We start from the raw sequence: 20922 nt of genomic DNA on the forward strand, positions 1-20922 counted from the left end.
GAGACACACACACACACACACGCCGGCTGCAGCAGCAGAAGGGGTGAAGCAGGTCAGCCGCATGATGTAAATAACCAGTTTAAATCTAATGACGGCGGTGACTGAACAGAGAGCAGAAACCAGAGTCTGAACACCAGGACGGAGAGAGAGGAAGGAAAGAAATGAAGAAAAAAAAAAAGAGAAAAGTGAAAGAGAAAAGAGAAGTGACAGTTAAAATTAAATGTGGCCTATAGAAGGTGACGGTAACACAGGATGTGACAAAGTGAAAGTTAAGGGTGCATAAGAAAACCACAAGAGAGAAATATTCGCAATTTAGGGTATGGTTTCCTTTTTATAGGACCCAAGTGTGCAACTGAGCAGGTGAAGCAACAATATTAATTTATTTCTATTCTACATGTTGAAGTTCAAGAGCTAAAATAAGACTAAGAAAAACTTGCTATAAAGCAGAATATATAATAATGGAAATATTATTGGGTCTGTCGAGAAAATGGTTTGATTCCAGCTCAGACGCAGATGAAGATAGTCGGTAAGCAATAGGACTTCAGTGTGTTGTGTGTGTGTGTGTGTGTGTGTGTGTGTGTGTGTGTTGTGTGGTGTGTGGTGTGTGTGTGTGTGTGTGGTTGCGTGCGTTGGCTAATAGGGTTGGTGGAGGGTTATTGAATTAGTCCTGCAGACAGCTGAAACACTCAGAGAGGCAGAGGGGTGAGTTTGGGTTGAAACAATAAGGGCAGCATGTAACAAAGAGGAGAAAATGGAGGAGAGCAAGGCAACGAGAAAAATCAGATAAAAAGAGGAGTGATGACGTAAAGGAAAATATAAGAACAAAAGGAGGAAAACGAGAACAGTAAATGATAGAGAAAGAAGACCTGGAGTGAATGAATGCAGTGCCTCAGAAAGTGTGTGTGTGGTGTGTGTTGAAGTTCAGGTTGGCCAGTACTCTCTCTCTCTCCCTCTCTCTCTCTCTCTGTGGTTTTGGGGGTTAATCGAGTTATCAGAGAGGACAGCTGAATGCTCAGACTGAGGCCTGTGTCACCCACTGAAACAGCAGCGCTTTGTTGGCCCATTTAGTCTTCATCCTCATCTTCACCCCACCCTCACTGCAGACCTTCAGTCGGGAGCGAAGGTCCGGTCACGGAGAGGTTGACGGAGGAGGAGTGAGAAGGTAAAGTAAGACAGCACTGCGTCGTTCCACTCATACTGGATATCTGACGTACGCTGCTTAACTAAATTACGTTTCTCTGTTGAGTCTGTCTCTCTCTGGGTCTTCTCTCTGTGTCTCTCTCTGTGTCCTCTCTTCGTGTCTCTCTCTGTGTCTCTCTCTGTGTCTCTCTCTGTTCTCTCTCTGTGTTTTCGGTCTCTTCTGTGTTCTCCTCTCTGTGTCTCTCTCGGTCTTCTCTTGTCTCTCTCTTTGCTCTCTCTGTGTCTCTCTCTCTGCCAGCAGTGGGGCCCGAGGTCAGAGGGCGAAGGTCAGTGCTTTGACTGACAGCATGTCACGACCGGGAAATTGAACAACAAAACCCTGATAATGATACGCATAATAACCGTCAGGCATATAGAGTGAGACTGCCACAGCAGAGTAAATCTGTTTCTCAAGGCAGAAATCGATACAGCTTTATATCTGTACATTTTCATAATAAGACAAATATTCAGTATGTCCTGAAGACTCTTCTTAAAAACGACAGTTTGGACATCATGGGGCACTAAACTTTTCCAGTGAAAAGAAATTACAAGATGAAGGAGAAGATGAGAAAGGGAAAAAAAGAAAATCTGATTAAAATGACAAACCGGCAATGTTGTGTTACTCAGATGGGCCTGTATAAAATCAATCTGAATCCTGTCAGACTGGAGCAGTTTGAGATTCCCCTCTTCCAGACAGACAGACAGACAGACAAAAGGTTGACAGACATTGGGGACACCTCTGGGGTCAGTGGTTGAGACTGTGTGTGTTTGTGTGTGTTTGCTCACTTTGCAGAGGAGATGATGAGTGATGAGTCTTTGTAGGCGATCAGGTAGCTCTGGTTCTCTGGGTTGTGGACTGTCACCTGCATGTACACAGAAAATTACTTATTTTCCACCTATAATTTCTGCAACTGTCTGACTTTTCATTTTTGGAGATTTACTGGTGAACAAAATTAATCAGGTACGTTTTAAATGCTTAGATTGTCGACAAGAAATCAAGTTTACTACATTTTATTTAGGGAAATAAGTGACAAGAGGAGGAAGACTGGTGGGAGAATGATTGTATGTGGCTGCAGAAGGTTTGAGTTAAACGTTACAGGAGTTTGTTGTTGTTTGTGGCTGTTGGTTCTTAAGGGTCCAAAGATTGAACCTGACCTGAAACAAACCTGTGATTTATCAACCTAAAGCTAAATCTGAGGTGAACCTCTCTCTCTCTCTCGCTCTGAAAATTGGGTACAGACCAAACAGACCTCAACAGTCCCCAAAGGAAATCGGGTGCAATTCCAAAACAATATCAAGGTTTTTCACAAGGTTCATTTCACACTCCAAAAATGTCTGACGACTTCTATATATTGCAAACTTAAAGCAGCGCGATATGTTGCAGTTTTGTTTTTTAAATCTAATTTTAGGAAAACTGTTATAGTATTAAAAAAAACACACCGGCCTATGCATAAAATTTTTACAAACAGTTTACTTTTTCTGATCAGGTAAGACGGATCTGTATGTGTAGTTATTAACAGTCCCTTTCATTTTTATATTCCCCAACGGTATTCTGGCGAGACCCGCCCTACTCTGCCTCTGATTGGCTAATGTTTGTGGTTTTTTTGGTTTGGTTGGTTAGGTTTAGGCATGCAGAGTGCAATGGTAAGGGTTAGAGACACTGTAAACACATAGGTGACTGAAAATGTCCTTGTTAAAATGAATTTAAGAAACATCAAAATAAGTAGGGTTGTGCTGAATCAGGGTCCTGGCACCTGTTTTACTCAATTCAGGCAGTGCTACATCCTGCTGGTTCCAATCACATCTTACTCTTCCACTTACACAGACTTGAAAATAAATAATTGAGCCTGACAATAGTCTATTACAGTAGATATAACAGGCTACAGTCTGTCGCACTTACACTCTCCAGCACCCGTAAACACCTCTCAGCTCCCCACAGAGACGACACCAGTTTCTCCTTATCATCCTCCTGGTTTAAGTTATTGACACACTCCTTCACTGTGAAGACAGAAATAAAAAACAGAATAATATCAGAATATCAGAAACCAGACTATCATTTTCTTTCTATAATTTTTGAGTCAATTTAAATTCTTTATAGTTTATTTAACCTTTATCTACTATGTGGTCCAGTCCTCCCAGTAGCCGCAGTTCCTCTTTGAACCAGTCTCCCGCTCGCTTTGAAGTCAGAGACAGTAACGTCTCCATGGCTAAGTGACCCGTCTACAGGGAGAGAGAAGGGACAAAATGAGTCAGCTTAAAACCTAAACTGTCTTATGTATCGGTTTACACTGTAAAACAACCCAGAATGCACTGCAGCGGCAGTACAGACTGTTTCCTGTGGCTGTACAAATTCTCTGATGGATTTTAGAGTGTATGGTGTAAAATGGCGACTCTTGATTGTAAGAGACATCAAAACCTGATCTTTACTGTAAACATTTTAGATCCTTCTAAGATTTCAGCTTCACTGGAGCTGCTCGAAATATCTCGACACACGTAGGTGGCTGTGAGTCATACTGACTGAAGAGCTGCTAAAAGAATATCATTAGTCAGAGGTTTCAGTGGAGAGGTGTAATCGTCTAAATGTTGTTTCAAGGCTTTTCAACGCTGACAGTTCTGCAGGAAACACCGAGTACATAATGAAAACGATACAGCGGACTTCGTGTTTAATAAAAAGTACCGTTATGTTCTGTAGATCCAGGTGCTTGTTGTGCACGGTGTCACAGAGCTTCCTGATCTTCTCCTTCATCTTGGCGATTTCCCTGGCGCTGAATTGAGCGCCGGTGGAGTCCGTCACGGCCTTGCCACCCTGGTCCTGGTCCTGGTCCTGGTCTTGGTCCAGGTCCAGCTCCAGCAGCCGGATCATTAGGTCCAGACATGACCGGTCCAGATCCATGTTTAACCGGTCTCTACTGAGGATGTACATCAGAGACGCCGTGCACAGGGCCAGGTTCTGCAGAGATGAGACAGAATAAATTCATTACAATATAGTTAAATAAATCCACATTTCTCAAATTCAGTTCTGAGATTTGTCCAACGACTTCACTTCAATATCATTTCAGAAAGTTCTTATTATTATTATTATTATTATTATTATTATTATTATTATTATTATTATTATTATTATATCTTAGAGATAATGGTTTTATTTTAAGAACAATTTACTTTGTTAAACCACCAATATAAATGGCTTGGTCATGTATTTCAGAATTATTGCGTGGATTTTCAACTTTGGTGAACTCGAACTTGAGGCAAAGTAGCCTCAAACCAACAGCAAAGACGTGTGGGGTTGACCGTGACAAAATAATCAATAAAGCAGGACTAAATGACAACAGTCATGTTTGATTTGAGCAAATGTATCTAATATTGCTGTTCGTGTTGTTCTCCTACTATAGTTCCCATCTGGGGGAGAGTGAATGTACGTTTAAATCCTCTGTACTGGCTGATCCTTACCGGGTGTTGCGGGGCATCATTAAGTGTTTTGAAGACCTGAGCCACCTTCCCTCTGGCCCTGAGGTGCATCCTGAAGCCGGGCATGGCACAGCGCGTAGCCAGGCTGATCACACTGAAGACACAACACACACACAGACACACACAACAGCAAATGATAAATTAAATATCAAGATATTCTTTTCAACTACTTTAGAGTAGAAGTTTAAGTAAGCTAAATCCAGGATCTTACCTAAGGCAGCGTGTGTTGAGAGGTTGTCCACTCTTCAGACCGGTGGCCAGATACTCAAAGTCATCAGTAAACTCCTGGTTCTCTCCAAACTCCACCACATCATTGAAGTGCTTCACATGCTGGACGACTGTATACAGCTGGAAAACACAGGGGCAGGGGTGAATGGGTGGAATATGTCCAAAAATACCGTTTAGAAAACATTTTCCTATTAATATGATTGTAGTCAGTAGAGAGCGACAAGGGATGTGGGAGAGGGCGCGACATGTAACTAAGGTTCGAGACTTTACAAACTCTGCACTCAAGGCTGAATTTGAATAAACCTCGTGGTCTACCAGTAAAGTGCCTCACACATCACAGGATAGACAAATGTCTCTCCAAGTGTTTATGGCAGCAGAAAAGAGACATTTTCAGTTTTAGGATAAGTCAAACAATTCCATGTACCTCCTTGTGCTCCTTGCGGCATTTGAGTGCAGTGACAGTGTCCTGGTAGAGATCTGTGGGGAGGGTGACACACTTGGTGACCTTTGGAGGAGGGGGAGGAGCCTTAAAAACGCCGTCGTCCTTCTGAGCATCGGTGGGCTCCTTACTGGATCCTCCTGCAGAGACTGGTGCCTACAGAGATGAAGGAGGGTTGGTGTGAAATGAGGAAAAAACAAATCTCATTTTATGATATAAATACATATATGTAAAGGTGTGTCTGTGTGTGTGTGTGTGTGTGTGTGTGTGTGTGTGTGTGCTGTGTGTGTGGGTGTGCTGTGTGTGCTTGTGTGTGTGTGTGTGTGTACTTTACAGGAGCGGTCTGCTGATCGTGAGAAGAAAAGGGGAGGGAGGGGCGCTCCTCTTCATTCTCCACTGTCCAGTGTCTGGCCGTTGTACACAAGCTTTTGGGTGGGAGACTGAAAGGTGAACACACAAACAGAAGCCAGATATAACTTCACTGACAGTGGAAGCGCGAGATGGGACAAATGTCTCCAAGTAAGAGCCGGCAGAAAAACATCTTTCAACTGGCCATGAAAAAGGAAAAAAACACCACACTGGGTAGGGCCCGTGATGGGTGGTGGGTCGGTGTCATTGAGGAAATCACCTGCTAGATTGCCTTTTCTGTTTTTACCTGTCTGCAGTTTTGGCCCTTATTGCTAATGAGGGGGGGGGGGTGACACCAATAGGTTCACTTTGAAGTATTCTATTAAAAGGTTTATACATATTATGAGATTTAACAAGATTAATATTATGAGCAAACTTTTTGCTAATGTACAGATTAGTTGCGAGTCATTTGTTCGGCGTGTTTCTCATTTAACTAACCAGCGTTAGTTGATTGGGTTGGCAAAGACTAAACAGATAATGGTTTTATTTTTATTTCAGTCCGGTTTGAAGTTGTTATTCACAGTTATTACAAGTTACTGTTCTGGCAGATGGAGGTCTGGGTGGAGCGCGTCCCACTGTTTTGGGTCCAAGATGTGGTGCTCTTAGGTGCCAACATCGCTATTGGAACCAACTCCTGAAACTATTGTCGATGGTTGGCATGAGGGTGCAGAGAGGGAAAAGAAACAGTAAAGGAGAAAGAAAAGAGGTGAAGCAGAAAACGAAAAGAACATAACTTGGATGCACATTAAACTGGTTGAGAGTCGCCAGCACTGATTAAACAGCAGGAACACCACACACACACAACACACACACACACACACACACACCACACAAACACAACAAACACACCACAACACACACACACTCCCCACACCACCATCCACTTCATCCTATTCAATCCTTGGCCTCGGTCTTCTGCTCCGTCTCTAGATTGTTTTTGCAAACTGTGGTGGTTGGTGGTTGCCGGGGCATTTCATAATTGAAAAACAAAGGAGGGAAGGCAGGCAAGGAGAAAGAGAAAGAGAATTGGGCTGTAGAGCAGGAGACTGAGGACGCCCGCGTGTGTGTGTGTTGTGGGGGAGGAGGCTGACCACGGGTTTAATAAGCAGAGGGACAAAAGAGATTTGGGGAAGAGCTGGAACATGAAACACACCGAGATTAAAGCCTTCCTGCAGTAATCTGAATGACACAGGACGGACAACCCTTTCACCTTCTCCAACCGCCCCGGGGGCACCTGGCCCCGGTTAAGTCCTATGCGCATGGCGGAGATAGTGAGAGTGGCAGGGGTAATGGTGGTGCATGGGCGATCCTTGCTGGGTGGTTCTGCCCCCCCAGAAAAAAAAACATAAGATGGATTGTTTTGGCATTGTGGGTGTGCGTCAACATCAAACTGCCTCCTCATTGGACGACAAGCTTGGGAACGGGCAGTTTCCCCCATTAAGTTATTGATTTTGCTCAATCCAATTATTTATTAACTGCTTTTGGACCAAGCAATTATATGATGATCATATAATTGAATCTTTCTATACTTTATATGGCTAAAAACGCTGTTCTGAGAACTCTATCGATTAAACACATCAAAGTCAGTCTGGAGGAGCACTAATGAGCCCGAGGAAACATTTCTATAAGGTGTCCTGCGGCTCTTGGAGAGAAAGCCTGTGTTACAAACATCATGCAACCAAGAGAGGAAAACCTCTGGAGTGGAAACATTGTGCCCTAAAAGTTATACAGGATACTATGACAGTTGTTACATCACCTTGATCAAAATGCCAAAATCTAGTAGTGAATGATGAGTCAGATTTGTATTTTTATTCTTTGGACACTTTTTGTATTTTTGAGGTGTGACTGCTTGTGTTGTAGACAATATTCAACATCTTTTCTTCAGTCCAAAGAAAATATGTCTTTATTTTATTGTGTCAAAAAACTTTTGACACAATAAAATAAAATTTCTTGGCGCCGTATTTCTTGGCATATGGGCACCAGTATTGAAAAATTTTAAATCTGATCTACAAACATGATGGACAGATGAATAACGAAGAGAAAGTAATATTTTCCTCTCTTTCCTTGTGGGACGACAAACACACATTAATGGTACGTCAGTGAAAAGAGCCACACTGGAGCTTTGGAGAGGGTCATTGTTATGGAAGTAATAACTGCTCGTCCCATAAAAAAAAACTTTCCCCAAATAAACCCAAACACTATCTCCTAAATATGGATGAGTCTGTCTAGGCGCTGTCATTATGGCAACATCTAATATCTCCCAGTGTCCTCCGCGGAATAACCTCACAGAGCTCCGACACAGTTTACTGTAATTGAGGCACAGTTTTGATAACTCCTCCGTAGGCCGGTCACTTCCAAGGGCTATTGTTTTTATAATGAGCTCAGCTTGGCCCTCACTCACAATTATGTTAACTGAAGACGGAGTGAGAGAGAAAAAGAAAGTATATTAGAACAAGAAGGGAGGGGGTGAGGTAGAGAGCGTTACTCGGGGAGGTGGAAAGTAAAGCCGAAGTGGTCAAGAGGAAGTGATGGAGACAGAAAGGAGAGCACATTATTAAAGTGAGAGGGAGGAAAGTTATGGTGAGAGTCAGGGCATGAAACTGGAGAACAAGAGAGAATGAGAGAGCACATTAAGTACGTTATTATGCGCCTATGGGCGATGTGTCTGCTAATACTATAATAGCTGGTGTGCGATGGGCAGATGCAGAGGAAATTAACTTTACATTCAGCTCTTGAAAAGTTCCCTGCAGGTGCTGAGAGAGAACTTCACAACAAAGTTATCTCTGCTCTACCAACGCTTCTGACGAAGACACGGAGCCTGAAGTTAGCTTACGGGGGCGCTACTTCAGAGTAAAAGTTGTGTAAACTGTTCAAATGTTTCTGTTTTAGAGGTTAGTGAAGTTTTAAAAATGCCTTTTTTTTTCCAGAGCTACTGAAGTAGGTGCCTTTAAACCAATGAAACAGTTAACTGGCAGTGAGAACAAGCAACAAACTGTCCTGATATGTTATATCCATGATTTCCAGACAGATTTCTTGTTAATGTGATTATAAAAGGCTTTATATTGTTTCCTCTTGAAGCCAAAAGTAATTGGTTGAGAGGAGGTCATGTGATTCAGCCTATTTGGCGACACCTGAAGTTGCCCAACGTCGTCCTGGATCCATACAAACCACCTGTGTTTTAAACCACTTAGTCTATGTTTCACAATCCACACATATCTGTATTTCTGTCATCAGAATGTGTATATATTGTGATTTTGTTGGTTTGCTCTATTGTATGTCTACTCGTCCTGGGGAAGAGATCCCTGCTCTGTGGCTCCTACTGAGGTTTTTACACAGTTTATTTTTGTTTTACCTTACATAATTTGAGGGTCTAAGGGCAGAGGGGCATTGAATGCTGTACATATTTTAAAGCCCCATGAGGCAAATTGCGACTTTGGGATATATAAATAAAATTTGACTTGACTATGACAAATATTTTCTTGTACCGGGTCTGCTTCTCCTGCTCCCGCAACTCCAGCTGGAATCTCCTCAACATTTATGCAACAACGAAGTCTCAACTTCTAACTTCTAACTATACAGGTCAGGTCAGTCACAGATACAATGTTGGTTTTAGTATTTTTTGGTTACTAGCGCAGTGCTAAACTTTTGTTCTTTGATTCTATGAAAACCCTCTAAACCGAAGATTATTTAATTGCAAAATGATTTTTTCCTGTGCAATAATAGTGGAGAAGAAAAATATAAATAATATGCAAACTGCAGTTTACACACCAGAGGCACTGACTTGTGTCTACATTACTATGTTCCAGCTAATTCCCATCAGTGAAACTAATTTAAATTAAGGAATTAGTCTCTCAGCTACAATCATTCCCCAAAAAGTTAATAAATGCAGCAAACTTAAAAACAAAACAACAACACACATTTAACCAGCAGCTGTGATGAAGAGAGGCCTTGCAGAGTTTAAAACAAACACAGCAAACTACTGAAACTGCACTGAGATCTCATTAACAGCATTATTACAGCATAGAGTAAAATCAAATCATTAGTTCAATCCAACTTTTCCACCTGATGTAATGCTTTAGTTGCAGCACGAGTTAAATATAGCTTCAAGTAGGAAACGCTGACAATCCGTATGCACTAAATATGAGTTACTTAAGTTTCTGCTGGTCTGGATTGATGACATTGATTTGTCTCTACTATAAAAAGGCTCCGGGCTCTTATGAAATCAACATAGTCTGATATCCAGTCAGCGCAGGCCGAGAGCCGGGCAGCGACAGGCCATTAGCACGCCGATAAATAAAAGAGAAGCAGTTCAGAGATGTTCAAAAGACGACTCAATCCCTCCTCTCACCCAGCCATGAATAAACCAGAGCCGACTCCTCTGCTCTGCCCACACGCACTCACACTCGCTGCTGAGTCACACTGGGTGTAGGCGGACGGTCCGGTCCCCACAGGTACGCGCTGATCTCTTTTTGAAATGTAACGAGGGGAGGTTTTACAGCTGGGGATTAAAACATTTGATCGGAGTGCTTTATATACACAGAATGACACAGATATACTAAAACATCGTTCCCAATTATTTTATAAACTGAAGCTGTAGCATTTGGTAAAGGTTATGTTTGAAAATCGACTGTAAATTTCCATCTATTACCGTTTTATTTTAGGCTTTATCGTCACACCATTTGTGAAAAATACATTGTACTGAATTCCTTTATATCATCATCATGTTACACCTGACTCTGCTCTGAGACACCAGCTTTCAAGTTTGATCCAATTGAATTGAACATTGAGATTAGCACGTTTTAACTTTGTAAATACCGACTTGTTAAGTGTGTTTAAATCTGTCAATATAATGAGCAATAACATCTCAGGTTGCTATTGCATGAAACATTTCTAAAAAGATCTGTCTGAAGTTATTCTTTATTTCCCTTATTGTCAACTAAACCCTTGACACACAGCACAACAACGTTTTAGGCCGTCCGTCAATACTTTCTGATTCCCCAAACATGAAGAAACATGAAGAAACTGTACACTGATGGGGACTATTTCTCATTGCAGATGAATCCACATTCAGTGTTTGAGTGAGTATTTGGGGAGGAAAGACGGTTTTTGAGTCAGGACTGAGTAAAAATACAGCGCGTGTACATTGTAATGAAGGAACACGTCACCCAGAGCAACAATGGAGCTCGATGGCACGGAGGAAGAAGACGACGCTTCAGACAATAAATGTTGGATTAATTGATTGTTCATTTGGCTCTTTTCATGGGATTTATATCACAAAGGATATATCAGCCATACCCTTTACATTATGCATATGTTATATAAAATATGGCAGTCTTCAGCAGAATAATGATCTTTTAATATCCGGTCTCATATATTCACAGCGGATCCAGGGATTCTAACAAGTGGCAGTTTGAAGCGCTGTAACATGAAATATCAGCCACCCATGCAGTGTGCACCTGTGTGCGACCTGGCTGTGTGAACGTGGTGTTGTGTCTGACCTTCTTGTGTGCGCTGAAGATCCTCCGGAAGGAGTCTGGGTTCTTCTCGGTAGCTTTGCTCTGAGTTTGCCTCCTGGTAGCCCCGGCCACCACTCTGAGTCCGTCCTCGGAGAAGTCCAGGACTTCTGCGGACAAAAACATAGTCAGTCGGGATGAATAGAAATCTTTATTTCACTGGGATTGTTGGTGTGACGAGACGGAGAAGGAAACATGGTTTGTTAGTGCTCTGTGTGGGAGGATGGGTTCACAGTGTCTCTGTGTTGGGGGTAAAAACAGTATGTTTGTGGTGATGTGGGCGCTCTGTGTTTACATATCAGCATTACACAAAGCACATGACCTTTAGTCTTCAATCAGAAATGCAGCCTGTTTATACTAGTTACGTCTAAGACTGTTCATTATCCAGCAATGCAGAGAGATTTACCACAGAAAGGGAAAGAGAGAGTGTGTTTGTGTTTCTGACCTGTTCGTATCCGGCTCTCCTGCCTCGCAGAGTATATCTTGTTCTCCTTCGGTGCCGGTCTTTCTTCAATCTCCAGCCTTTCGAAGGGATCTGGCGGCTCATCTTCTATCTCATCTTCCGGCTCATCTTCTGGGATTTCCTCCACTGTAACCACCGGGGTTCCCATGGCGACGGCAGCCTTCTTGGCCCTCCGCCTCTCTGAAGAGCCGTAATCGCCGTCATCCTCGGCGCCGTCGCTGTCGCTCATGTCATCAAATCCAAAGTATTTGATTTTGTAACTGGATCCGCCGTCTGCGTTGTCTGTCGCGCTGTCGTCCTCCTGACGGGCGTCCGCGTCTTCGAAACCAAACAGGTCCAGCTTGCTGTCCTTCTTTGACTTGGTCTGGGTCGGCCTGAACCTGAGGCGAGGACACGCACACATCGAAGGAAACAGTTTACATCCTACAGACTTGAAAAAAGAGGAGCTTTGTTTTTGAATTTCAAAACGAAACCAAAATATTAATTAGTTTTTAATGTGATGCAGTGAGTCTTTACACCTGTCCAGTTCATTTCTTAGTTTCTAACTTCAGGCCTCAGTAAAATGTGTCCAACATTTAATTAATACTTCCACGAGACTCTTCACTGTTGAGGAAACTAATCTGTTAATTTCCATTCGTGTAATAAAAGTCAAATTAATTAAAATGTTGTTTCTTGCAGCATTTCAAAATTCACAAGACATCCTGCGGCAGTAAGGGAGAAAAACTATCAGTAATAAAACCACTGAGCGTTTACTGTCCTTGGCAAAACAAGACCAAATTAAAATACTAGTTGAACCCAGAACCTCGCACTGAAAGATGAAAATATGTAAAAGATGTGAAATGAAAAGCTCCAGAAGGTTCAGTAACAGTAAATGTCCCTGAGTGAGCAGACACATACCTTCATACCAAGTCTGTTCAAGCAATTTGCTTTTCTTATTTCAGTGAAACCATTCAGACAATATTTGGAGAGAAGTTCTGAAATCAGACAGCAAGGAACGCTGAGTCTTCTTCCATCACTGCTTTACCCAGAGAGGAACTGAATCTGGTTTAATCTACGACACCGTGATAGATTAACACCATTTATTTCCCCTTGAGTAGCTTAAAGGTTGTTCAAATCCTCTCACACCACAACGTCTGAAACTAACACACACCTGTATATGCTCAGTTTGTTCCAGCAGTTTATCGAAGCTATGAGATGTTTTAAAATATTCAGCTGATGTTGGAACAGATTAAGAGAAAGAAATAATTTATCTCAGCCTGAAACGGTTGGAAACATCTCACTGCCTGCTCTATTTAGTCCATCTTCAGTTCAACAAGAAGAAGAAGAAGTTCTACCTTGTGTTTTGTTGTTCCGCCTTCTTCCGCTGCCATCCCGCGTCTCCGAGCTCTGTCGTAGTGCCAGAGCCGGCACTACTGCTACCACTAGATGGTGCTGCATCACTACTAAACTCTTCCACTCCTCTGCCCTGGATGGTGACGTTACACATCGATATGGAAGAGGGGTGCAGCACTGTGTAGTCCCTCGTCCTGCCTCGTCCCCCTCCACTCGTCTTATTACTGCCATCAGACGAGGTTTTGGGAAGATCTGTGTCAAAAGCAGCGCTCGCACAGCCGCTGGAGTCCGAGGCTTTGCCAGAGCCTTGTTTGGTCGGCCTCCTGTACGTCCGACAGTTAGTGTTTCTTACGAGCGAAGAGGAGGAGGATGTCTGGGAGTAGTCTGACGTCTCCACAAGGAAGTCCAAGTCACCCCCAAAGTCCTCGCTCTCGCTTGGGCTCTGGAGCCGTGGAGGAGAGGGGGCCTTCTCACGCCGGGTCTGCCCCACGTCACAGCTGCCCGCGGTGACGCCCGCCGTAGCCCAAGAGAGCGTGGGGGCGGGGTTGCGAGGCTCCTGGCTGGGCGAGGGTGGACGGAGACCCATGATGTCATCCCAGGAGTCGTAGGTGGACTCTGCCTTGGACCCTGTCTTTAGGGTGGTGGTCTGCGCCAGGGGCTTCTTGTCGCTTTCAGAAGCGTTTTGGTACCACGAGTAGCTGTGCTGGTTGTCCGGCAACAAGGAACTCTGCTGGGACTTCCCTGTGGAAGAGGAAGGATGGGAATCAAATACAAACATCAGCTGTTGGTATAACAATCAGAATGAAATGTAATTAGGTCAGAAAGATATTTTAACCTGATAGTCAAAGCAAATGTCTCATTTATCGGGGAAAGAAAAAAAAACCCAACCAAACTAACAAACCACTAAAAGTACAATAAAATACAACAATAAAAGTTCATATAAATTCAAAAGAGACAAAAAAAAAAAATCATATTTTTAAACTAATTTTGATTATTTTTTGATAATGATATAAAAGTTGTTCGGATACTAGTATCGGAAGGGCCTCCGATATGGGATCGGGAATCAGCGAGTATGTCTGAGCACCAATCTGGACCCGTAATGTACCAGACCCAAAACAGAACCCGGATACTTCCCAGCAGACCCTGACGCGTCGTATCGGTCAATACACAAAGTTTTCAGGAAAGAGTATCGGAACATCTCTAGTCAACAGTCACATGTAAGAAGCTGGAACCGGAGAATGTTTCAGCACCGATGTCAACAATGAGCGGTGGTTTACGGAGACTTTTCCTCCAAGGCTGCAAACATCTGTTTCCCAACATATAAAGTTTTCACACCACTAAACGGTGCAACCTCCAGAATCCACTCTGGTACAACAATGAAACACTGTGGTGCACAAAATGATTGCACCATTTCAAAAAGTTTACACACTGAAAACAGGTCACACACAAACACAGCTGGAGCTGCTACCGAGCTTCACGTCAAACGCTCATTTTCTTCAACAACAATCAGAAAAGGGTCTGGACCCATTTTGCCAGCACAGTACGCACACTCTGGTTATTAGCGTGGTCGTTTCTGCCTTCACAGATAACAAACGGGTGACAATACCGGACTCGTTACTCTGAGAAAAAGACAGGAAATTGCTTCACAGTGCAACATCAAAGAATATCTGTATCTGCTCTGTAAAACCGCAGTGGCTCTGGAAGGCTCCGGAGCGTAAAATAGAAAGTCGACCACGTCGCCACTTGTTGCCACCATGATCGAGGGCATGTTTGTGCCACCTGCTTCTTATAGATAAATGCATAAAGTTACTTATTACTCAAGAACAATTAACTTGGATGTGACAAGACCTGCAAGTCTTTTTGGTCTGGATGGCACCAAAAGGTCAAAGGTGTCTCAGGTTTGTGGATCCTCTTGATCTTTCACAAAATCAGCTCTGTTCGGATTTTAGGAAGTCTAACGTGGCGACAAGTGGAGGAGGTTTTCAGGTCTTACTCCAGGACACACTAGCTGTAGTGTGGGGGGGTTGTGATGAGTTAGACGAGGACTGATAATCCTCCATACTGGACCCTCGCAGACATGAGCAAACGACAAAATGTACACCTTCCAAATGAAAGTCTATGTGACTCCTCTGTGAACCCACAACAACAACTAACCTCCGCAGGAAAGAGGCTGCAAAGGGAAGAGCCTCATTCATTCTGTTTGCACATGCAGACATCACACCCTGATTGCAGAAGTTCAGATAAGCTCTTATTGTTTTTGAGAAACCAAACGGCCTGGGCTTGTTCTTTTGTTTTTTTAAATAATGTGCGATGTTGACACTATTGCAAAACGTGCAGTGAGCGAGAGACTTTCAGTTCTTCTTCAGACCGTTCAGATGGCAGAGCAGGTGCTGGCCTGGGTGACGCTCACACACATCGAGGACCGTCCGTCTGGAAACCAGCTGCTCCAGATATTGAGAGAAAAAGCTCAGACAATAAGTGATTGAAAGCTTTTAGAAAATCCAACCTTATATATTCAAATAACTCAATACATAAACCCAATTCTTCCCCCTGGTGTGGAGGGGTGACACTTTAGGAAACCTGTAAAGATGACAGAACAAGATGAGACCTGATGTCAGGGTGTGTCCCAGCTCGTATATGTGAGTGTGTGTGAGTGTGTCAGCTTTACGATGCTTCAGTTATAGTTTGTTTCATCATTTAAATAACAAATAATGTCAAATGCCCACTACAAAAAAACCTGGACCTGAATGAAACTACAGTTTGCTTTATAGCTGAATTTCTCTCCATCACATCACTGATCTTAATACAGTAGGGGACCATTTAATGAGGGTTTCTCAGCCGTGTGTGCCAGGCTGTGACTGTTAGTCTCTCTTCAGACCCATCGGGAATTAAAAAGCACTTTTAAAAGCAGCCGCAGGACAAACGAGCCTCTGTCCACCTGAGAAATGTCACTGAAATCGAGGGAAAACTGCTGTTTTCACTGAGCGCGGCTCCGCTGAAGCATGTCGGCGTATCATTAACTAACACGGCTGGTTTCGCTTTATTCTGTTTCTCTCTCAATCACAACACTGCGTATCAGGAAACAGCTGCGACAATGAGGGCCGGCGTACGAGGAGCACAGCATCAGCCTTTAATGCAGAAAGTCTACAGTGACTTATAAATAAACTTATTGCTCAAAAAAAGGAATCTAAATTCTCTTTTATGTGGATTTACTAAAAGCCTGACAGAGTTTATATGCTGCTGTCACTTTCCACACCTTTAGAATATAACATCTATATATAATAAACTGTCTGATGCTCTGTCATATCGCCACACTATATCTAAAGAGGTATTTGCTCGAGGATTTTCTCATATTTACTGAGTCAACATCGCCGGCCTTCGTGAGCAGATAACACTGTTGATGGCAGCGTTTCAGCTGAACTTCGGTGTCGGCTCAGTGTTTCTAACGCTGTGGAGCCGCAGCGCTCACTGAGGCACAGCTCGTTGTTCAGTCAGCTGGAGTGGCTCGCGTCTCTGGCAGGTGGCCAGCAGCGGTCAGGGAAAGCCGAGCTGAAGAGCGGCGACACACCGACGACGGCCGGCTGTGAGAGGAAAACAATCAACCTGATTTCTGCGACGCCGTTCGGTCAAAAGTGAAATCTTTTCATCTAAAACTGGACCTGTATCTAAATCCTTTATCATCTGAGGACGCCAACAGACTGCCGTCGTATCTGTGCGTCTGCTCAGTCCCCGCTGAACGAACAGGTGACGCTCATCCTGGACAGAAGCGTTTCCATTTTGATGGATACGAGAGTTCAGAGAGGCTAAATGTTTTCACACCCGACTGAAGCCACTCCGAGTCGGCTTCTGTTTACTCAACAGCTCCAATGAGACGTTTTATTGTCGCCGTTACATCAAAAACAAACAAAAAAAACGCCTGGTTTTCAGCCCCTTCGACAACCGCTCAGTGTGGCAGCAATTAATCACATCATAAATAAATAAACTGTTTTATGTCCAAAGGAAGTCTGCAGTTTCTGTAGTAAACCATCGTAACGGCTGTTCTGTCTGTATAACTCTAAAGTGAAGATCTGAGGGTTTTTATATCCGATCGTCTCACGGGGATCTATCACTCACTTTATAGATCAGTTACACTAATCAATACGTCATCTAGTGGATCTGTCGGGTCTGTGAATGTTGAAGGAGTTCGGTCTCGACCTGCTGAGAGAACTTCTGAAATAAAACGGATTAGTCCAGAACCAGTCAGACTGTGTGTTACCTAAGCCGGCACTGCTGCTGTTGAAGAACCGAGCCGTGTCCTCCAGCACTCTGGGCGGGTCGTTGGCCGGCCACGACGCCCCTCTAGCGGACGCCAAAGCGTGGGATCCTCCCTGGAGGCTGGACCTGCTCCCCGCATCCAAAGAGACGCCCGGCCTCTCCGCTCGGGGGGGCTCCGCCGAGGCCGGCTTGGCGGGCGACGACTTGTTGCCGCTGCGAGACGACACGGGCTTGGACTCCTCGTCGCTGTCGAATCCAAACGGATCCTCCAGGCCGTCTCCGGACGGACGGGGCCTCTTGTAAACCCCCAGGACGGAGTCGCTCTTGGGAGCGCCGGCGCGCTTGGAGCCCACCTTGGCCTTGTAGGTGGTGTCGCCCCATTTGGTGCTGAGGGTGCCTCTCTTGGTGGACAGAACCTCGTCGAACTTGGACGTGCCCTCTCCTCCCTTGCGGCTGTAGGTTTTACCGAATCTGGATGTCATTGTTGCATCTGGGTCATATTCTCTGAGAGGAAAGAGTCAATAAGAACATCTGTCAGGTTTATTTAACTGTACAGGCAGTCCTCAGCTCAGTTAGCTGCTGTCACATTTACAGGTTTTATTTTCAGTCCACATCAGAGGCCTTTAATATTCTGATTAACAAGCATTATTCAATAAAATCGGTTCATTTTTTTACCACAGTTTGAACCCTAAAGCATTCAGACTCAGGTTAATACAGACGAATCGGAGCTAATAACGTGAATTTTGGTCTAATAACGTGAATTAACAGCTTGAACACTTTCAACCAGCTGACAAAACAAGGCTACCGTTAGCGTGCTAATGGCGCTCAGCTCCTCAGCACTGATCGGACGGAAACCCCCCCACAACAACCCCCCCGCCGGGTGAGCAGAGCCACACAGAGCCGTTACATCAGATGCATTAGAGGGGAGATAAATATATAAATATATAAATATATAACCCCCCCCCCCCCCCGCCGCCTTTAAGTTACCATCACCGTTAGCTCGAGTTGTAGCCGTTAGCATTAGCAGCTGAAGCTAACCGCTAACAATAACTACGAAATGACATCGCGTCACAACCGGGATTAAAAACCGAGCACGGGGCCGTTTCACAGCCGGTAACCGAGCACCGGCTGCTGCCCGCGGATGCACTTACTTGGTGAGCTGAAGGGCCGAACCGAACAGAACACACTGCGGACCCGAGGCGGCCGCGGGAGTCGAGCAGGACCCGGTGGGCCTGCTGCGAGCTGCACAGTATAAACAAGGCCGAACAGACGCCCTTAACGGCGAATCAGCGGGATCGAACTGCGACGGAGAGGACCGCAGAGCCGGACGGTGGAGGACAGGGGCACTTTATCAGCACATCGACCGGAATCGGTCCTTTTTCAATCTAAATCGGACTCGATTGTTTCTCCGGGCTGCGACGAACACCTTCATTGGAATCTCCCGCTGCGTCAAGCTAACCGGAGAAGAAGGATGTGACGGAAACCGTCCTTCAAAATAAAAGCATAAGCGGCCCATACTGAACAGACTTCGACTTTTTTAGATAGAATGGCCTTTATTGTCACTATACACATGTACAATGAGATTAAAAGCCAACTCCAACAGCAGTTAAAAAAAAAAGTGTAAGAAATATACAAATATATACAGTATAAAGATAGGACATAAAGTAATAAAGGGAGGTAAGGTCCTGAGGAGTATGTACTGATTTGTCATTTGCATTTGCATCTAAGAAGGAATTTAACGTTGCAATGGCACATAGGCACAGCAGGATAGAAGGGGAAGGCAGTATGTTACAAAATATAAGGTATGCAAATAAAAAAAGAAGAGAGAAAAAAGCTTTTGTATAAAAGACCAGTAAGATAATATATATTGTGTATATGTAAAATAAACGACAATTTAGGTAGAATTACTTGGATTAGACTTTCGCAAATTGTGGATTTAATACAGACCCTTTCATCTACGTATAATTCAATTTCACGTCAATAAATTATTTAGTTAGGGTTTTGGCGGGGTGGTTTTGGCCTTGCTTCCGTTTTAAAATTACAACCGGAATTGCTCATATGTATTATTTCTACCTTCACACTAGTGGCTTCATCAATCTTATCATTACAAATGCCGCGTTCAGGTGCAACCATTAAACTCGTAAAAAGGTACATTTCATCTGACTACCAGTGAATATGTCATACATAATGCTGCAACTCCTGGAGAGAAAAATGGAAACTAAATAATCAATTAAACAACCAACAAAGTTCATGAAAAAAATGTTTCAAGTTACTGAGGAAAGTTTATTGAAATAAAAACAATCTGAACTTCATCTGGCATTAGTCTTACAATGTGCAACAACAACATTATTATACTGGAGCCACAGGCTACAACCACTAACAATAAAAACAGTAAAAATCAAATCACAAACACCGGAGGCAAATCAACTGCCAATAACTGATTAAATACATATGGTACATAAAATTGAAGCACTAAAGAAGACATTAAATAACAACAATTTTACCCAAACTAGAAATCATTTCATAAGCAGCGAATAAATCATACAAAAAATAAAATGTTTCAAAAATATTTTTGGAAGCTGTTAGTTTGTGGTGCTGTTGAACTGTTGCATTATACTAAGAGGTGTTTTTGGCCATTAATGATGGTAGTTCAGTGTGGGCGGCTGCTACTCCCTCAGTGCATTGTACATGTAGAAAATGTCCCCTGACCAGTTTCTAAGAAAACAACAAGGCACAAAGCATTATGGGGCATTTTTGATATACCAATGACTCCAGAACAAAACTTTAGTCTGTGTTCGATGAATATGCAGAGACTTTGTATACTGCAGAATAGAAACACACAATTTCCTGTTATTAACCGTATATATCCTCACATACTTGATGCATAACTGTGATCTTAGAAGCTGAAAAACATTAGAAATAAAAGTTGCATGATATCTAACAATCATTTTCATCTTGATGTCTAACTGATTTCTAACCCTCCACTGTTACACAGACCTTTACAGGCAGTATTTTCAGAGGGAGGGCATTCCTGGTGCAAAGGAATGGGCACAATTTCTCAGTGAAAGTGTGTGTGAAGGTGTGTATGTGTGTATTAGTGTCAGGATCAGAAAATCTCAGCTTTCCTTTATCCCAGTCCAGATGAACTCTTATCCTCTGGAGCTTCTCTCTGACTGCCACATTGGTGTATTTGTTTGTTGGGGAGAACGCTCTGTATCCAACACTGCTGAAGTCTACACTCCATACTGTAGACCCCACGAATCCCTGCCTACCAACAGACTCTGTTAACACTCCCAGTTCCCAGTCTTTGTTGTCTCCAACCTCAACATCCCAGGCAAAGAGTTCCAGGAGCGGCCCCACTGCTGGAGGACCCACAGCTCTCTCAGGAGCCTCTGGATAGACGGAGCCATAATCCATTTGGGCAACCTGACCTTCAACACTGCGAACAAGCTGAAGGACATGGTCTCCTACAGTCCTGGTGATTCTGGGATCCAAACACTGCCAATCAGAGCCTCATTCTGCTGAAGATCCTGACCAGTGTCAGACACGCGAAAGAGACAGCAGCTTCCAGAAAAACCCAGAAGAAGGTTTGATACTGGATTTCTGTCCTGGTTTAAGAATTATAACTCAGGGAACAT

The 20922-nt window shown here is 43.6% G+C and overlaps 2 protein-coding genes across 2 annotated transcripts in view; both read right to left on the bottom strand.

The window, feature by feature from the left end:
• Nucleotides 1–18708, bottom strand: part of waplb (WAPL cohesin release factor b) — a 25144-nt gene extending 6436 nt beyond the window's left edge. Inside the window, 14 exon segments of the mRNA XM_035666805.1 lie at nt 1966–2042; nt 3080–3177; nt 3288–3399; nt 3857–4129; nt 4630–4741; nt 4859–4995; nt 5300–5470; nt 5649–5726; nt 5728–5754; nt 11221–11345; nt 11681–12078; nt 13033–13771; nt 17286–17788; nt 18436–18708. Coding sequence (XP_035522698.1) covers nt 1966–2042; nt 3080–3177; nt 3288–3399; nt 3857–4129; nt 4630–4741; nt 4859–4995; nt 5300–5470; nt 5649–5726; nt 5728–5754; nt 11221–11345; nt 11681–12078; nt 13033–13771; nt 17286–17766 — 2828 coding nt within the window. The 5' untranslated portion in view covers nt 17767–17788; nt 18436–18708.
• Nucleotides 18709–19566: 858 nt separating this feature from the next.
• Nucleotides 19567–20922, bottom strand: part of LOC118333331 (E3 ubiquitin-protein ligase TRIM69-like) — a 1802-nt gene continuing 446 nt past the window's right edge. Inside the window, exon 2 of the mRNA XM_035668924.1 lies at nt 19567–20768. Within this exon, the coding sequence (XP_035524817.1) occupies nt 20258–20768 (511 nt within the window). The 3' untranslated portion in view covers nt 19567–20257. The remainder of the gene's footprint in view (nt 20769–20922) is intronic.

This window comes from Morone saxatilis, unplaced genomic scaffold (assembly GCF_004916995.1).
Source record: "Morone saxatilis isolate NCDOM2014 unplaced genomic scaffold, NCSU_SB_2.0 Contig1, whole genome shotgun sequence".
NCBI lineage: Eukaryota > Metazoa > Chordata > Actinopteri > Moronidae > Morone > Morone saxatilis.